The 17,347-nt window shown below is 46.2% G+C and overlaps 1 protein-coding gene across 1 annotated transcript in view; it reads left to right on the top strand.

Moving 5' to 3' along the window:
• The window catches only part of dnai3 (dynein axonemal intermediate chain 3), a 115,472-nt gene that overhangs the window by 26,285 nt on the left and 71,840 nt on the right, over positions 1-17,347 (top strand). The window contains exons 9-10 of the mRNA XM_078561804.1: positions 7,924-8,013; positions 8,476-8,565. Of these exons, the coding sequence (XP_078417930.1) occupies positions 7,924-8,013; positions 8,476-8,565 (180 nt within the window). The remainder of the gene's footprint in view (positions 1-7,923; positions 8,014-8,475; positions 8,566-17,347) is intronic.

Genomic DNA, 17,347 nt, shown 5'->3' with positions numbered 1-17,347 from the left:
GTGGTCTCTGGGGCTTCTGGTTTACTCATTCATGGGATGTGGGTTTCGCTGGCTGGGCCAGCATTTATTGCCCAGCCCTCATTGCCCTTGAGAAGGTGGTGGTGAGCTGCCTTTCTGAACCACTGCAGTCCCTGTGGGTTTTGGTTGCCTTCAGGAAGCCGGGGAGGATTTTCTGGAATATTTTTTCCATTATGGGCCCTCGGGTTTTCTCTGTTTTGTTCATCTCTCCCAGGAGATTGAGTGGTGGCGGGAGGGAAGGGGAGGGAAGAAGTGTTTTGTCATGATGCCCATAATTGTGGACCAGGCTTGATCAAACAGATGCCTGGAAATTTTATAAGTTTGTTTATCCTTAGAATAAGCAGTTGCTGAAAAGGTTCATTTGGCCCATTAACGTTGTGATGGTATTCTCCTCCACAAATTCCTTTGTTGAATCATAATCTCCCACTCACTTTCCATTGACATTAATATTCCTCCTTTTTGAGTAACTTTATAAATTTAGTTTAAAGGAGCGGGAGGTTTACACTTTCTATTATTTAAAAGCACAATTGTTGACAAAACAAGGTAAACAAAAACCATGATTAAGTTCAAAACATTGTAATGCTGTAACTGGGGCCATGTGTTGATAATGACTGTATGAGTTAATTTTGATTTTTGGGGTTCTTAGCAATTTGGGGATGTGTCCTGTGACTTTGTCCATTTTCATCTGAAAACCACAAACAAGTGGTCTTCACTGTCATATACGATGAGGTTGTGTTGGCTACAATTTTATCTGTTGCCCAAGTCCAACTTGGCTTGATTATTTCAGCAATCACTGCTAATGGATTCATTCATTCAAACTCAAACATCAGCTGTTTTTTAATTTTTTTCCTGAGATATTAGCATTGCTGGCTGGGCCAGCATTTATTGCCCATCCCTAATTGCCCTTGAGAAGGTGGTGGTGAGCTGCCTTCTTGAACCGCTGCAGTCCTTGTGGTGTAGGTACTCCCACCATGCTGTTAGGAAAAGATTCCAGGATTTTGACCCAGCGACAGTGAATGAACAGTGATAAAGTTCAAAGTCAGGATGGTTTGTTGTTTGGAGTGGAACTTCCAGGTGGTGGTGTTCCCATCTATCTGCTGCCCTTGTCCTTCTAGGTGGCAGAGGTCACAGGTTTGGAAGGTGCTGTCGAAGGATCCTTGGTGAGTCGTTGCAGTGCATCTTGTAGATGGTACACACACTGCTGCCACTGTGCGTCGGTGGTGGAGGGAGTGAATGTTGAAGGTGGTGGATGGGGTGCCAATCAAGTGGGCTGCTTTGTCCTGGATGGTGTCCAGCTTCTTGAGTGTTGTGGGAGCTGCACTCATCCAGTCAAGTGGAGAGTATTCCATCGCACTCCTGACTTGTGCCTTGTAGCTGGTGGACAGGCTTTGGGGAGTCAGGAGGTGAGTTACTCGCTGCAGGATATCTAGTCCCTGACCTGCTCTTGTAGCCACAGTATTTAAATGGCTGGTCCAGTTCAGTTTCTATACAAATCGAAGCTGAATATTTAACATGGTGGATGAGGTGCCAATCAAGTGGGCTGCTTTGTCCTGGACGGTGTCAAGCTTCTCTAATGTTGTTGGAGCTGCACTCATCCGGGCAAATGGAGAGTACTCCATCACACTCCTGACTTATGCCATGTAGATGGTGGACAAACTTTAAGGAGTCAGGAGCTGAGTTACTTGCTGTATAATTCCCAGCCTCTGACCTACTCTTGTGGCCACCATTCTTCTTCCCAATGTAGTGGGATTATAACTGTATGTTGTCTACTCTTGCCAACCCTGTGCTCACTGACTGACATCGGTGCCTAGTTAAGCAACACTTGGATTTTAAAATTCACATCCTTGTTTTCAATCCTTCCGTGTCCTCACCGCTTCTTATATCTGTAACCTCCTCTAGCTCTATAGGCCTCTGAAACCTCTACACGCCTCCGATCCTGGCCGCTCAAACATTGCTGACCTCTCCAGAATAGGTAGCTGGGGGCCCCTGAGCTCTGGAATTCCCTCCCTAAACATCTCCTCCTCTCCACCTCACTTTCCGCCTTTAAAGCACTTCTTAAAACCTACCTCTGTGACCAAGCTTTTTGTCGCCTGTCCTAGTATCTCTTTATGCGGCGGGTCAGTGTCATATTAGGCCTGGTAACACTGCCACGAAGCACTATGGTACATTTGATGACATTGAAGGCGCTATGTAAATGCAATTTATTGTTGTTGTTGAAAATGGTACAGGTCACACGTGGGCCACCCTTGATTTCGAATCCCAGAGCAAAACCCAAATTTTGACACGATTGCACTTTGCATTTTTGTACCGATGCCTGAAGATCTCCAAGTTTGGTGTTAAGTCGGTCCTGAGGTTGCTGGTTATTAATATCCAGGCAATTCCCGTCGCTTCAACAGGATTGTTTCAGCTCACTGAATTTGTTCTTTGCTTTCAATTGGGCCACCAGATGGAGCTCTGCACAGTCCCACTGCAGACTGTAAACACGACCCATGCTAAAACATGTCTACAACCAGCTGGATAATTCATCTGAAAGATTCACAGCAGAGATACCAGAACTGCGAGGTTATAACTATTAGAAAAAGACTGAATAGGCTGGTGCTCTTCTCTCTGGAAAAGAAAAGATTGAGGGGTATCCTGACAGACATCTTTAAAATTATGGAAGGATTTGTTAGGTTAGGTGTGAAGGGAATGTTTTGACCTATTTACTCAGAGACGCAAGGATCTAGAACCCTCTCCCACATGGAATATTTGAGGTGAATATTATAGATACATTTAAGCGGAAGTTGGATAAACACATGAGAGAGAAAGAAATAGAAGGATATACTGATAGGGTGAGATGAAAAGGGTTGAGAGGAGGCTTATGTGGAGATTAAATTCCAGCAAGAACCAGTTGGGCCAAATGTCTTGCTTTTTTATATTCGTTCATGGGATGAGGGTGTCACTGGCTAGGCCAGAATTTTTTGCCCATCCCTAACTGCCCTTGTTCAGAGGGCATTTAGGAGTCAGCCACATTGCTGTGGGTGTGGGGTCACATGTAGGGCATTAGTGAACAAGATGGGTTTTTACAACAATTGGCAATGATTTCATGGTCTTCATTAGACTTTTAATTCCAGATTTTTATTGAATTCAAAATTCACTATCTGCTGTGGTGGGATTCGAACCCAGGACCCCAGAACATTACCCTAGATCACTGGAATGTTAGTCAAGTGACAATACCACTATGCCACCACCTCCCTCAATTCTATATAGTTCTATCTACAAATGCCTTTCACATTACAGATGTATTAAAACATTGTTTGATTTTCATTTTGCTTTTAAATTGAACTCATCCGAAGCTGAATAGGTAAAGAAAAAACAGCAGTGTACTAACTGTTGTTCTTGGTGCCTCTGTTTCATATGAACACACGAACATATGAACTAGGAGCAGGAGTAGGCCATTTGGCCCCTCAAGCCTGCTCCGCCATTCAGTAATATCATGGCTGATCTGATTGTGGCCTCAACTCCTCATTCCATCAACCCCCCTGTAGCCTTTGACTCCCTTGTTAGTGAAGAATCTATCTACCTCTGCCCTAAAAATGTTCATTGACCCTGCCTCCACCGCTCTCTGGGAAGGACAATTCCAAAGATTCATGACCCTTTGAGAGAAAAAAATTCTTCTCATCTCTGTCTTAAATGGGACACCCCTTATTTTTAAACTGTGTTCCCTACTTCTAGTCTCTCCCACAAGGGGAAACATCCTCTCAGCATCCACCCTGTCAAGTCCCCTCAAGATCTTATATGATCACCTCTCATACACTCCAATGAATACAGGCCCAGCCTGTCCAACACCACTCCTCTCCCCCACTGCCGTCCCAGGTATCAGTGAACCTTCTCCGAACTGCTTCTAACGCATTTATATCCTTTCTTAAATAAGGAGACCAAACTGTACATAGTACTCTAGATGTGGTCTCACCAATGCCCTTTACAACTGCAGCAAAACAAGGAGGGAACAAGTCACAACAGTGAGTCCCAAGTAAGGTTGTAGCTCAACTCAGGAAGAGACATCAAGGGAATGAAAGAAAGATCTCAACTCTTCTTACCCTAGTTTCACCTCACTGTCTAGTCATGAACATTGATTCTCATGCTTTTCTACATTACAGACATTATACAAAGAGGCTTTTTTTATTCTTTCATGGGAAGTGGGCGCCGCTGTGCATTTTTACTCCCTATCCTAATAAACAAATCGTATGAAACAATTTCAGCCTAATTTGAGATCAAAGTTACAGAGAGGGGGCTGAAGAACCTCCTACAAGTAATCCTGGGAGACATTACATTGAATTTACAGCAATCCAACTGCTCTGTGCCAGTGTTTATGGTCCAGATGAGCCTATTTCTACCATTGATCTCAGCCTTTCCAAGAGATTACAAGGATCATTTACACAAACTTGGGTTGTATTCCCTGGAATTTAAGAGGTTAAAGGGAGATTTGATCCATTTTTTTCAATATGTTAAGGGAAACAGGTAGGAGGTCTTGTGGTGCAGTGGGCAGCACCCCTGCCTCTGAACCAGAAGCTCCAGGTTTGAGTCCTACTCCAGGACTTGATGGCCAAAGAAGGTGTGTAATGTGGCCAAACAAGTTGATTTCAACTTGTAAAACCTCTGAACATACACACATGGGAGACATTCCTGGTCAGCCATGTGATGGAAATAAGTTTTTTTTAATTCATTCACGGGATGTGGGCTTCGCTGGCTGGTCCAACATTTATTGCCCAGCCCTAGTTGCCCTTGAGAAGGTGGTGGTGATCTACCTCCTTGAACCGCTGCAGTCCATGTGGTGTGGGTACACCCACAGTGCTGTTAGGGAAGAAGTTTCAGGATTTTGACCCAGTGGCAGTGAAGGAATGGCGATATATTTCCAAGTCAGGATGGTGAGTGGCTTGGAGGGGAACTTCCAGGTGGTGGTGTTCCCATCTATCTGCTGCCCATGTTCTTCCAGATGGTCGTGGTCCATGGGTTTGGAAGGTGCTGTCTAAGGAGCCTTGGTGAAGTCCTGCAGTGCATCTTGTAGATGGTACACACTGCTGCTACTGTGCGTCAGTGGTGGAGGGAGTGAATGTTTGTGGATGTGGTGCCAATCAAGCGGGCTGCTTTGTCCTGGATGATGTCAAACTTCTTGAGTGTTGTGGGAGCTGCACTCATCCAGGCAAGTGGGAAGTATTCCATCACAATCCTGACTTGTGCCTTGTAGATGGTGGACAGGCTTTGGGGAGTCAGGAGGTGAGTTACTCGTCGCACGATTCCTAACCTCTGACCTGCTTTTGTAGCCACAGTATTTATATGGCTAGTCCAGTTCAGTTTCTCGTCAATGGTAACCCCCAGGATGTTGAAAGTGGGGGATTCAGCAATGGTAATGCCATTGAATGTCAAGGGACAATAGTTGTATTCTCCCTTGTTGGAGATGGCCATTGCCTGACACTTGTGTGGTGCAAATGTCACTTGCCACTTGTCAGCCCAAGCCTGGATATTGTCCAGATCTTGCTGCATTTGGACATGGACTGCTTCAGTATCTGAGGAATCACGAATGGTGCTGAACATTGTGCAATCATCAGCGAACATCCCCACTTCTGACCTTATGATGGAAGAAAAGTCATTGATGAAGCAGCTGAAGATGGTTCAGCCTAGGGTTGGTTCAGTTGGCTGGACAGCAGGTGTGGGTCAGATTGGTGCCAGCAACATGGGGTTTGATCCCGGTTCCGGCTGGGGTGGATTCTGGACCTGCCTCTGTGCCCTGCCTGTGGTGGAGATTGTGACACTGTGGTTGGACCTGCCTTCAGGCAGAGAACTGAAGAAGAAGGGGAACAGATAGGGTATATTGAGAGTAACTATTTCGGGGAGTTGAAGACTAGGGAGGCATAATCTTTGTCCTTTTGTCTGTGACATCTTTTGGTTATCTCCACCTATTACTGGCTGCTTGTCCCAACAACCCCCCCCCCCACTTAAACCAGCTTATATTTCACCCCTTTCCTATTTTTACTTAGTTCTGTTGAAGGGTCATGAGGACTCGAAACGTCAACTGTGCTTTTCTCCGCCGATGCTGCCAGACCTGCTGAGTTTTTCAAGGTACTGGGGGTGTTGGCAGGATTAAAAGTGGATAAATCTCCAGGTCCAGATGATTTGTGTCCCAGACTGCTGAGGGAGGCAAGGGAGGAGATCGCAGGGGCTCTGACCCAAATTTTTAATTCCTCTCCGGCTATGGGGGTGGTGCCAGAGGACTGGAGAGTAGCTAATGTGGTTCCGCTATTTAAGAAGAGTTGTAGAGATAAGCGGGGGAACTACAGGCCAGTGAGTCTCACGTCAGTGGTAGGGAAACTATTGGAGAAAGTTCTGAAGGAGCGAATCTATCTCCACTTGGAGAGGCAAGGTTTGATCAGGGATAGTTAGCATGGCTTTGTCAGAGGGAGGTCATGCCTAACAAATTTGATTGAATTTTTTGAGGAAGTGACCAGGTGTGTAGATGAGGGTAGTGCAGTTGATGTAGTTTATATGGATTTCAGCAAAGCCTTTGACAAGGTCCCACATGGGAGACTTATAAAGAAGGCAAATGCACATGTGATACAGGGTAATTTGATAAGGTCGATTCAAAATTGGCTTAGTTGTAGGAGACAGAGGGTGATGACAGAAGGATGCTTTAGTGACTGGAAGCCAGTGTCCAGTGGCGTACCACAGGGATCTGTGCTCGATCCCCTATTATTTGTCATTTATATAAATGACATAGATGACTATGTGGGGGGTAGGATTAGTAAATTTGCGGATGACACAAAGATTGGCCGGGTGGTTAACAGTAAGGTTGAGTGTCTTGGGCTACAGGAAGATATAGACGGGATGGTCAAATGGACAGATAAGTGGCAGATGGAATTTAACCCTGAAAAGTGTGAGGTGATACACTTTGGAAGGAGTAATTTGACAAGGAAGTATTCAATGAACGGCATGACACTAGGAAGTTCTGAGGAACAAAGGGACCTTGGCGTGTGTGTCCATAGATCTCTGAAGGCAGAGGGGCATGTTAGTGGGGTGGTGAAAAAGGCATATGGGACACTTGCCTTTATCAATCGAAGCATAGCTTACAAAAGTAGGGAGGTCATGTTGGAGTTGTACAGAACCTTGGTGAGGCCACAGCTAGAGTACTGTGTGCAGTTCTGGTCGCCACATTATAGGAAGGATGTGGTTGCACTGGAGGGGTGCAGAGAAGATTCACCAGGATGTTGCTTGGGATTGAAACATTTAAGTTATGAAGAGAGGTTGGATAGACTTGGGTTGTTTTTGTTGGAGCAGAGAAGACTGAGAGGCGACATGATGGAGGTGTACAAGATTATGAGGGGCATGGACAGGGTGGATAGGGAGCAGCTGTTCCCCTTAGTTGAAGAGTCAGTCACGAGGGGACACAAGTTCAAGGTGAAGGGCAGTAGGTTTAGCGGGGATGTGAGGAAAAGCATTTTTACCCAGAGGGTGGTGACGGTCTGGAATGCGCTGCCTGGGAGGGTGGTGGAGGCGGGTTGCCTCACATCCTTTAAAAAGTACCTAGATGAGCACTTGGCACATCATAACATTCAAGGCTATGGGCCAAGTGCTAGTAAATGGGATTAGGTAGGTAGGTCAGGTGTTTCTCATGTGTCGGTGCAGACTCGATGGGCTGAAGGGCCTCTTCTGCACTGTGATTCTGTGATTCTCGTAGTGTTAGTGAGTTCTCCATTAACAGCACTCTCTTATGCTGACTGAACCTATGGGATCGGCCTGTGCTTGTGGTAGTTTGTTGATTGAGTTTAATGATAGAACATCTTTGTGACTGAGTTCCTTTCCAAAGATGTGAATGGGGGGGTTTCTGAACCGTTCTAACTTCTTGTGTGTCCTGTTTTTGATTCTTTTTAGATAATGTTGGAGGGTCCGGATGATATTTACAGCTTTCAGTTTTGTCCCACTGATCCAAACATTGTGGCTGGTGGCTGCAAAAATGGCCAGGTACTGAAACACATCCGTGTAAGTTACAAAGAGTCAAAAGGACTAGCCCACATTTTAAGACGAGAGAATAGTCCAAAAAATAAATCATTCTGTAATTTAAAACTAAGATGACGGGTATTTCAGAATTCAGGGTAGCTCAAGGAGCTACAATTGTCTGCACATGCCTGATATCCTTTGTCCCACCATAACTGCCGTGTCTTCAGCTGCCTGGTCCTTAAGCTCTGGAATTCCCTCCCTACACTCCTCCACCTCTCTGCATCTCCCGCACCCTGTAAGATGCTTCTTAAAACCTACCTCTTTAACCGAGGTTTGGGTCACCTTACTTGGATCAATGCCAAATTTTGTTTGAGAATCGCTCGTGTGCAGCACTAGGGGACGTTTTATGATGTCGAAGATGCTATCTAAATACCAATGGTTGTTGCTGCTGCTGCTGATAATTGTTCTACATATTTCCCTGCGCAGGTGGTGCTGTGGGACATTTCTGAATTCGCGCACAGATTGCAGGGTCAACTCCCAGCAGCAAAGCCCGAGACCGTCAAAGCAAACCTGCTGGTGAGTAAGCTGAGGAGCCACAAAAACTGTGCGGAAAGAGGGGCTGGTCAGCAGTCTTGTCACAGTATGTTCCAGGTTGACAACAGTTACTCATTTCAGACGCATCTCAGCATCTCACGTCGACACATATTCCTGAAGTTTCATTGTACAACTTCCTTCCCCATCCTCTAGCTATCGGTCACCATCCGCCCACACACCGCCCCCCCCCCCCCAACCCTCACTGCCCCATCCGGTGTCCCACTCCAACCCAACCCCACGTACTCTCACCAAAGGTAGTACTCCCTGGATTAATCCCAGTACCACGTGCAAGTGAGTTCTACATTCACAGCACTCTCCTGTGCTGCCTGAATCTATTGCACTTGATTTAATCTTAGTCAGTGCTAGTGGTAGTTTGTGGGTGAAATTTAATGATAGAACATCATTGTGACTGAGTGTCTGTCCAATGTTGTGAATGGACAAGTTTTTGAAAAGCACTAACTATTTCTGTGACCTGTTTTTGATTTGATTTAGAGGATAGAGCTGGTGAATGTATGTCTGGGAAGATAGTGTAGAAGGGAGGGCTTTAGATTCCTGGGATATTGGAACCAGCTCTGGAGGAGGTGCAATAGGTTGCACCTTAATGGAGCTGGGATCAATCGCCTTTGGTGGGGCTATCGGGGAGAGTTTAAACCAATTTAGAAAGGGTGTGGGAACCAGGAAATATCAACAAGAGAAACAAGGTGCACAAAGAATTGGGAGAGACGGATAGAACTAGAGGAGGAAATAGTATGGTTTTAGATAGGGTCAGAGTATGAGGGAATGAAATAAGGTCTAACGTAGGTTTACTGTGCATGTATGTGAATGTGCCAAGTGTGGTAAATACAGGCGGTGAACTGTGGGCACATATACATGCGAATATGATGTCATAGTGATAATGGAGACCTGGCTCCAAAAAGGACAGGACTGGGAATTAAATATTCCTGGATACAAGATGTTCAGGATACATAGGGAATAGTCCTTTGGTAGTACAGAACTTGAGTATTGCTGAAAAAAGGAAAAAAAGTTACGCCGCTTCCTATCTTTCATCCCCTGTATTTGAATATTGCTGAAAAATGAGACATTTTTTGTCGAAGATTTTCATCTTGCACCCATCAGGGCAATTCGCAAGAATACCAAATATAGGGAACAAAAGATAGAAGGTGGCGTAACAGTACTGAGAGAACATTACAGTGATGGAGAGAGATAATGTCCTACAGGGTTAAGGACAGAATCTATTTGGTTAGAGCTAAGAAAGAATGGAGGTTTCATTAGACTGTCTAGTGCATTCTATCGGCTACCAATTAGTGGGAAAGATATAGAGGAACACATATGCAAGAAAATTACAGAAAAGTGCAAAAGCCAAAGAATATGGAGGACTTTAATGATCAAAATGTAGACTGGGATGGTAACAGTGTAAAGGGCAGGGGGAGGGAAGTGTTTAAGTGAAGTGTGTTCAGGAGAATTTTTCACATCAGTATGTTTCCAGTCCAACGGGGAAGGAGGCATTGATAGATCTGGTTCTGGGGAATGAGGTGCATCAAGTATCAGTAAAGGGAACATTTAGTAGACAGTGGTCATTGTATCATAAGGTTTAAATTGGCTATGGAAAAGAACAAGGAACAATCAGAGTAAGAATAATTAATTGCGGGAAAGCCAACTTCAATAGGGTAAGAATGAACCTGGCCCAGGTAAACTGGAATCAAAAATTGCCAGGCAAAAACTATCATGGAACAATGGGCTGCCTTCAAAGGGGAGATAGTTTGGGTACAGTCGAGGTTGATTTCCACCAGGGCAAAAATAGGACAAACAAATCCAGAGCTCCATGTGTGACAACAGTGACAGAGAGTAAGATGAAGCAGAAAAAGGATGCATATAACCTATGTCAGGTAGGTAATACAATTGAGAGCCAGCCTAAATATAGAGAGTTTAGAGGGGAAGTAAAAATGAAATAAGAGAAGCAAAGAGAGAGTAAGAGAAGAGACTGGCAGCTGATATGAAAGGAAATCCAAAAGTCTTCAATAGACATTTAAAAAATAAAAGCATGGAAAAGGGCCAAAAGGAGGATATATGTGTAGAGGCAGGGGGCATGGCTGAGATATTAAATGAATGTTTTGCATCTGTTTTTATCAAAGAAGAAGATGCTGTACAGGTCATAGTGAATGAGGAGGTAGCTCAGACACTGGATGGTTAAAATTGATAAGGAGGAGTTATTAGAAAAGGTTGTACTTAAGGTTGATAAGTCATCAGGACCAGATCAGATGGATCCAAGGATTCTGAGGTAAGTGAGGGTGGAAATTGGGAAGGCACTGGCAATAATTTTCAAATCCACTTTAGTTGCAGGGATGGTGCCAGAGGACTGAAGAATTGCAAATGTAACACCCTGATTGAGCATAAGATAGAAAGATAATCTCAGCAGCTACTGTCCAGTCAGTTTAATCTCGGGGGTTAGAAAGCTTTTAGAAATGATAATTCAAGACAAAATTAACAGTCACTTGGAGAAATATGGATTAATTAAGGAAAGCCAGCACAGATTTGTTTAGAGCAAAACGTGTTTAGCTAATTTGACTGAGTTTTTTGATGAGTTAACAGCGAGGGTTGATAAGGGTAATGCTGTTGATGTGATGTACATGGACTTCCAAAAGCATTTGATAAAATGTCACATAATAGACTTGTCAGCAAAATTGAAGCCCATGGAATAAAAGGGCCAATGACAGCATGGATGTGAAGTTGGCTGAGTGACAGAAATAAAAAGTAATGGTAAACGGTGGTTTTTTTCAATAGGAGAAAGATATATACAGTGGGGTTCCCCAGGGGTCAGTACTAGGACCACTACTTTTCTTGATATATAATAACAATTTTTAAAAAGAGTGCGGAGAGCGGGGAGACTTCATTTTAAAAAGACCAAGACTTCATAAAGAGGCGCGAGAAGGAGAGAGCAACGAGACTTCATAAAGAGCACAAGAGGGAGAGAGCAGCGAGACTTCATAAAGAGCACAAGAGGGAAAGAGCAGCGAGACTTCATAAAGAGCATGAGAGGGAGAGAGCAGTGAAACTTCATAAAGAGCATGAGAGGGAGAGAGCAGCGAGACTTCATAAAGAGTGCGAGAGGGAGAGAGCAGTGAAACTTCATAAAGAACGCGAGAAGGAGAGGGCACCAAGACTTTATAAATGGCGAGAGGGAGAGAGCAGCGAGATTTCATAAAGAATGTAAGAGCCAAAGAGCAGCAAGACTTCATAAAGAGCACGAGAGGGAGAGAGCAGCGAGACTTCATAAGGAGCACGAGAGGGAGAGCGCAGCGAGACTTCATAAAGAGAGAGAGGGAGAGAGCAGTGAGACTTCATAAAGAGCGCGAGAAGGAGAGAGCAGCAAGACTTCATAAAGAGCACGAGAGGGAGAGAGCAGTGAGACTTCATAAACAGCATGAGAGGGAGAGAGCAGTGAGACTTCATAAAGAGCACGAGAGGGAGAGAGCAGTGAGACTTCATAAAGAGCACGAGAGGGAGAGAGCAGTGAGACTTAATAAAGAGCGCGAGAAGGAGAGGGCACCAAGACTTTATAAAGAGGCGAGAGGGAGAGAGCAGCGAGATTTCATAAAGAATGTAAGAGCCAAAGAGCAGCAAGACTTCATAAAGAGCACGAGAGGGAGAGAGCAGCGAGACTTCATAAAGAGCACGAGAGGGAGAGAGCAGCGAGACTTCATAAAGAGTACGAGAAGAAGAGAGCAGCGAGACTTCATAAAGAGCACGAGAGGGAGAGAGCAGCGAGACTTCATAAAGAGTACGAGAAGGAGAGAGCAGCGAGACACTTGGATAAGAAATTGGCTGAGTGACAGGAAACAGAGAGTAGTGATAAATGGTTGTTTTTAAGATTGGCGGAAGGTTTGTAGTGGAGTTCCCCAGGGGTCAGTGCTCTTCTTGATGTATATTAATGACCTAGACTGTGGTGTGCAGGGCATGATTTCAAAATTTGGGGATGATACAAAGATTGGAAGCGTTGTCAACTGTGAAGAGGATAGTCTTAAACCTCAAAAGGACATACACATATTGGTGGATTGGGCAGATAAATGGCAGATGAAATTCAATGCAGAGAAGTGTGAGGTGATTCATTTTGGCAGGAAGAATGTGGAAAAACAATATAAAATAAAGGAGGTGCAGGAACATCAGTATATATGTACATAAGTCATTGAAAGTGGCAGGGGCTGTTGAGAGAGCAGTCAATAAAGCATTTAGTATACTAGGTTTTATCAATGGGGGCATTGAGTACAAGAGTAAGGAGGCCATGTTAAACTTGTATAAGACACTAGCTAGGCCTCATCTGGAGCACTGTGTCTAGTTCTGGGTGCCATACTTGAGGAAAGATGTGAAGGCATTGGAGAGAGTGCAGAGGATATTCACAAGAATGATTCCAGGGATAAACAACTGTAGCTATGAGGATAAATTGGAGAGGTTGGGACTGTTTTCCTTGGAGAAAAGAAGGCTGAGAGGAGACTTGATAGAGGTATTCAAAATCCTGAGGGGTAAGGACAGGGTAAGTAGTGAGAAACTGTTCCCTCTCAAGAGTACAACAAGAACTAGAGGGCACAGATTAAAAATAATAGGCAAACGGAGTAAAAGTGATATGAGGAAAAAAAATTTCACTTCAAGGGTGGTTGGAGTCTGGAATGAACTTCCTGAACAGGTGGTGGAGGTGGGTTTGATTGAGGTATTCAGAAGGGAATTGGATTGCTCCCAGAAAAGAGAGAATGTGCAAGGTTACGGGGGTAAGGCAGGAGAGTGGGATTAGGTAGAATGCTCTTTCAGAGAATCAGTGCAGACTCAATGGGCCAAATGGTCTCCTTCTGCACTATAAAGATTCTGAGATTCTGTGACATTACTTTGGTTTATGGATGGCACAAAACATGTAAGTGTTGTGAACTGTGAGGAGGTTTTGAGGTAGTTTCTTAGAGCAGCATGTTCTGGAACCAACCAGAGAGCAGGTTATCTTAGACCTGGTATTGTGTGATGTGACAGGATTAATTAATGACCTCAGAGTGAAGGCACCCCTAGGTAGCAGCGACCACAATATGATTGAATTTTACAGCCAGTTTGAAAGGGAGAAGAGTGGGTTTAAAACTAGTATTTTAAACTTAAATAAGGGCAACTTTGTGGGCATGAAAGCTGAGCTAACTGAAGTGAACTGGGATACTAGGCTAGGGGATAGATCAATAGAGAAGCAGTGGCAGACATTTAAGGAGATATTTCAGAATACTCAGAATAAGTATATTCCTACTATAAAGAAACATTTTAAAGAGAGGACTCACCATCCGTGATTAACTAAATAAGTTAAGGAAAGCATCAAACTTAAGGAAAAAGCATATAACTGCACAAAGATGAGTGGCAGGTCAGATGATTGGTCAGAATATAAAGAACGGCAGAGAGTGAGTAAAAGGTTAATCAGGAGAAAGAAATTAGAGTATGAGAGGAAGCTAGCTAGAAATGTAAAAATGGATAGCAAGAGTTTCTACAGGTATTTGAAAAGGAAAAGATTAAGTAAATTGAGTGTTGGTCCTCTAGAGAGTGACAGTGGGGAGTTAATAGTAGATAATAAGGAAATGGTGGATGAAATGAACAAATATTTTGCCCTGTCTTCACTATTGAGAATATAAAAGTCATTCCAGTAATACTTGTAAATCAGGAGGTGGGAGACAGGAACTTGGTGAAATTACAATCACTAGGGAAGTGATACTGAGCTGCAGACTGGCAACTCTCCGGAACCTGATGGACTTCATCCTAAGGTCTTAAAAAAGGTGGCTAATGGGGTTTGCAGATGCGTTGGTGTTAATTTTCCAAAATTCCCTAGATTCTGGAAAGGTTCCATCTGACTGGAAAGTAGCAAATATAACCCCTCTATTCAAGAAGGGAGGGAGACAGAAAACAGAAATCTGTAGGCCAGTTAGCTTGACGTCTGCCGTGGGGAAGGTGTTAGAATGGATCATTAAAAAGGTTATAGCCAGGCACATAGAAAGAGTCAGCATGGTTTTGTGAAAAGGGAATCATGTTTCACCAATTTATTAGGATTAGCATGTGCTGTGGATAAAGGGGAGCCTGTAGATGTGCTGTACTTGGATTTCCAGAAGGCATTTGATAAGGTGCCACATCACAGAATCACAGAATCACAGTGCAGAAGAGGCCCTTCAGCCCATCAAGTCTGCACCGACACGTGAGAAACACCTGACCTACCTACCTACCTAATCCCAGCCTTGGCCCATAGCCTTGAATGTTATGACATGCCAAGTGCTCATCCAGGTACTTTTTAAAGGATGTGAGGCAATCTGCCTCCACCACCGTCTCAGGCAGTGCATTCCAGACCGTCACCACCCTCTGGGTAAAAAAGCTTTTCCTCACATCCCCCCTAAACCTCCTGCCCCTCACCTTGAACTTAAGTCCCCTTGTGACTGACCCTTCAACTAAGGGGAACAGCTGCTCCCAATCCATCCTGTCCATGCCCCTCATAACCTTGTACACCTCCATCAGGTCACCCCTCAGTCTTCTCTGCTCCAATGAAAACAACCCAGGTCTATCCAAACTCTCTTCATAACTTAAATGTTTCATCCCAGGAAACATCCTGGTGAATCTTCTCTGCAGCCCCCTCCAGTGTAATCACATCCTTCCTATAATGTGGCGACCAGAACTGCACACAGTACTCCAGCTGTGGCCTCACTAAGGTTCTATACAACTCCAACATGACCTCCCTACTTTTGTAATCTATGCCTCGATTGATAAAGGCAAGTGTCCCATGTGCCTTTTTCACCACCCCACTAACATGCCCCTCCACCTTCAGAGATCTATGGACACATACACCAAGGTCCCTTTGTTCCTCAGAACTTCCTATTACGGTTATCGCAGAAAATAAAAGCTCATGGTGTAGTGGGTAACATATTAGCCTGGATAGAAGATTGGCTGGATGGAAGAAAGCAGAGAGTATGCGTAAATGGGTCCTTTTCTGATTGGCAGGATGTGACGAGTGGAATCCCACAGGGGTCTGTACCTGACCTCAATTTTTTACAATTTGCATCAATGACTTAGATGAGGGGATGGTAGCTAAATTTGCAGATTACACAATGATTGGTAGGAAAATATTTTGTGACAAAGACATAAGGAGGTTGCAGATGGATATAGATAGGTTGAGTGAGTGGGCGAAAATATAGCAGATGGAGATTAATGTGGGAAAATGTGAAGTTGTTCACTTTGGCAGGAAGAACAAAAAAGCAGAGTATTACTGAAACGGAGAATGACTGCAGAATTCCGAGATGAAGTGAATCATTTTGGTAGGAAGAATATGGAGAGACAATATAAAATCAAGAGTACAATTCTAAAGAGGGTGCAGGAGCAGAGGGGCCTAGGGGTATATGTGCAGAAGTCATTGAAGGTGGCAGGACAGTTTGAGGAAGCAGTTAATAAGGCATCAGGATCCTGGGCTTTATAAATAGAGGCAGGAAGTACAAAAGCAAGGACATTACGATGAACCTTTTTATTGGCCCAGATTCCTGCTCCTGGGCCGGGGCCGAGACAGGAGAATTCCCGGCTCTGCGAACCTATACAAATGGCCACTTGTGGGTTGGGTTTTTGGAATGGTTGGGGGTGGGGGCGGTGGGAGGGGCTGCATTGGAAGTAGGACCCGCCTCCCCGGAGCAATGCGGAGGTTGCTGGGCGCGGATGCTGCTGGGTGCGGAGGCTGCCGGGTGTGGAGGCTGCTGGGCGTGGAGGCTGCTGGATGCGGAGGCTGCTGGGCGCGGAGGTTGCTGGGCGCGGATGCTGCTGGGTGCGGAGGCTGCCGGGTGTGGAGGCTGCTGGGCGTGGAGGCTGCTGGATGCGGAGGCTGCTGGGCGCGGATGCTGCTGGGTGAGGAGGCTGCTGGGCGCGGATGCTGCTGGGTGTGGAGGCTGCTGGGTGTGGAGGCTGCCGGGTGTGGAGGCTGCTGGGCGTGGAGGCTGCTGGGCGCGGAGGCTGCTGGGCGGAGTCTGCTGGGCGTAGAGGCTGCTGGGCGCGGAGGCTGCTGGGTGTGGAGGCTGCTGGGCGGAGGCTGCTGGGCGCGGAGGCTGCTGGGTGAGGAGGCTGCTGGGTGCGGAGGCTGCTGGGTGGGGAGGCTGCTGGGCGCGGAGGCTGCTGGGCGGAGGCTGCTGGGGGCTGCTGGGTGTGGAGGCTGCTGGGTGTGGAAGCTGCTGGGTGTGGAGGCTGCTGGGTGGGGAGGCTGCTGGGTGCGGAGGCTGCTGGGCGGAGGCTGCTGGGGGCTGCTGGGTGTGGAGGCTGCTGGGTGTGGAGGCTGCTGGGTGTGGAAGCTGCTGGGTGTGGAGGCTGCTGGGTGTGGAAGCTGCTGGGTGGGGAGGCTGCTGGGGGCTGCTGGGTGTGGAGGCTGCTGGGTGTGGAGGCTGCTGGGTGTGGAGGCTGCTGGGTGGGGAGGCTGCTGGGTGCGGAGGCTGCTGGGTGCGGAGGCTGCTGGGTGCGGAGGCTGCTGGGTGCGGAGGCTGCTGGGTGTGGAGGCTGCTGGGTGTGGAGGCTGCTGGGTGTGGAGGCTGCTGGGTGGGGAGGCTGCTGGGTGCGGAGGCTGCTGGGTGCGGAGGCTGCTGGGTGCGGAGGCTGCTGGGTGCGGAGGCTGCTGGGTGTGGAAGCTGCTGGGCGTGGAGGCTGCTGGGCGGGGAGGCTGCTGGGTGCGGAGGCTGCTGGGTGCGGAGGCTGCTGGGCGTGGAGGCTGCTGGGTGGGGAGGCTGCTGGGTGAGGAGGCTGC

Source organism: Cetorhinus maximus, chromosome 17 (genome assembly GCF_964194155.1).
Source record: "Cetorhinus maximus chromosome 17, sCetMax3.hap1.1, whole genome shotgun sequence".
Lineage (NCBI taxonomy): Eukaryota > Metazoa > Chordata > Chondrichthyes > Lamniformes > Cetorhinidae > Cetorhinus > Cetorhinus maximus.
Note: the sequence above shows the minus strand (reverse complement) of the source record. Positions and strands in the feature narration are given on the sequence as shown.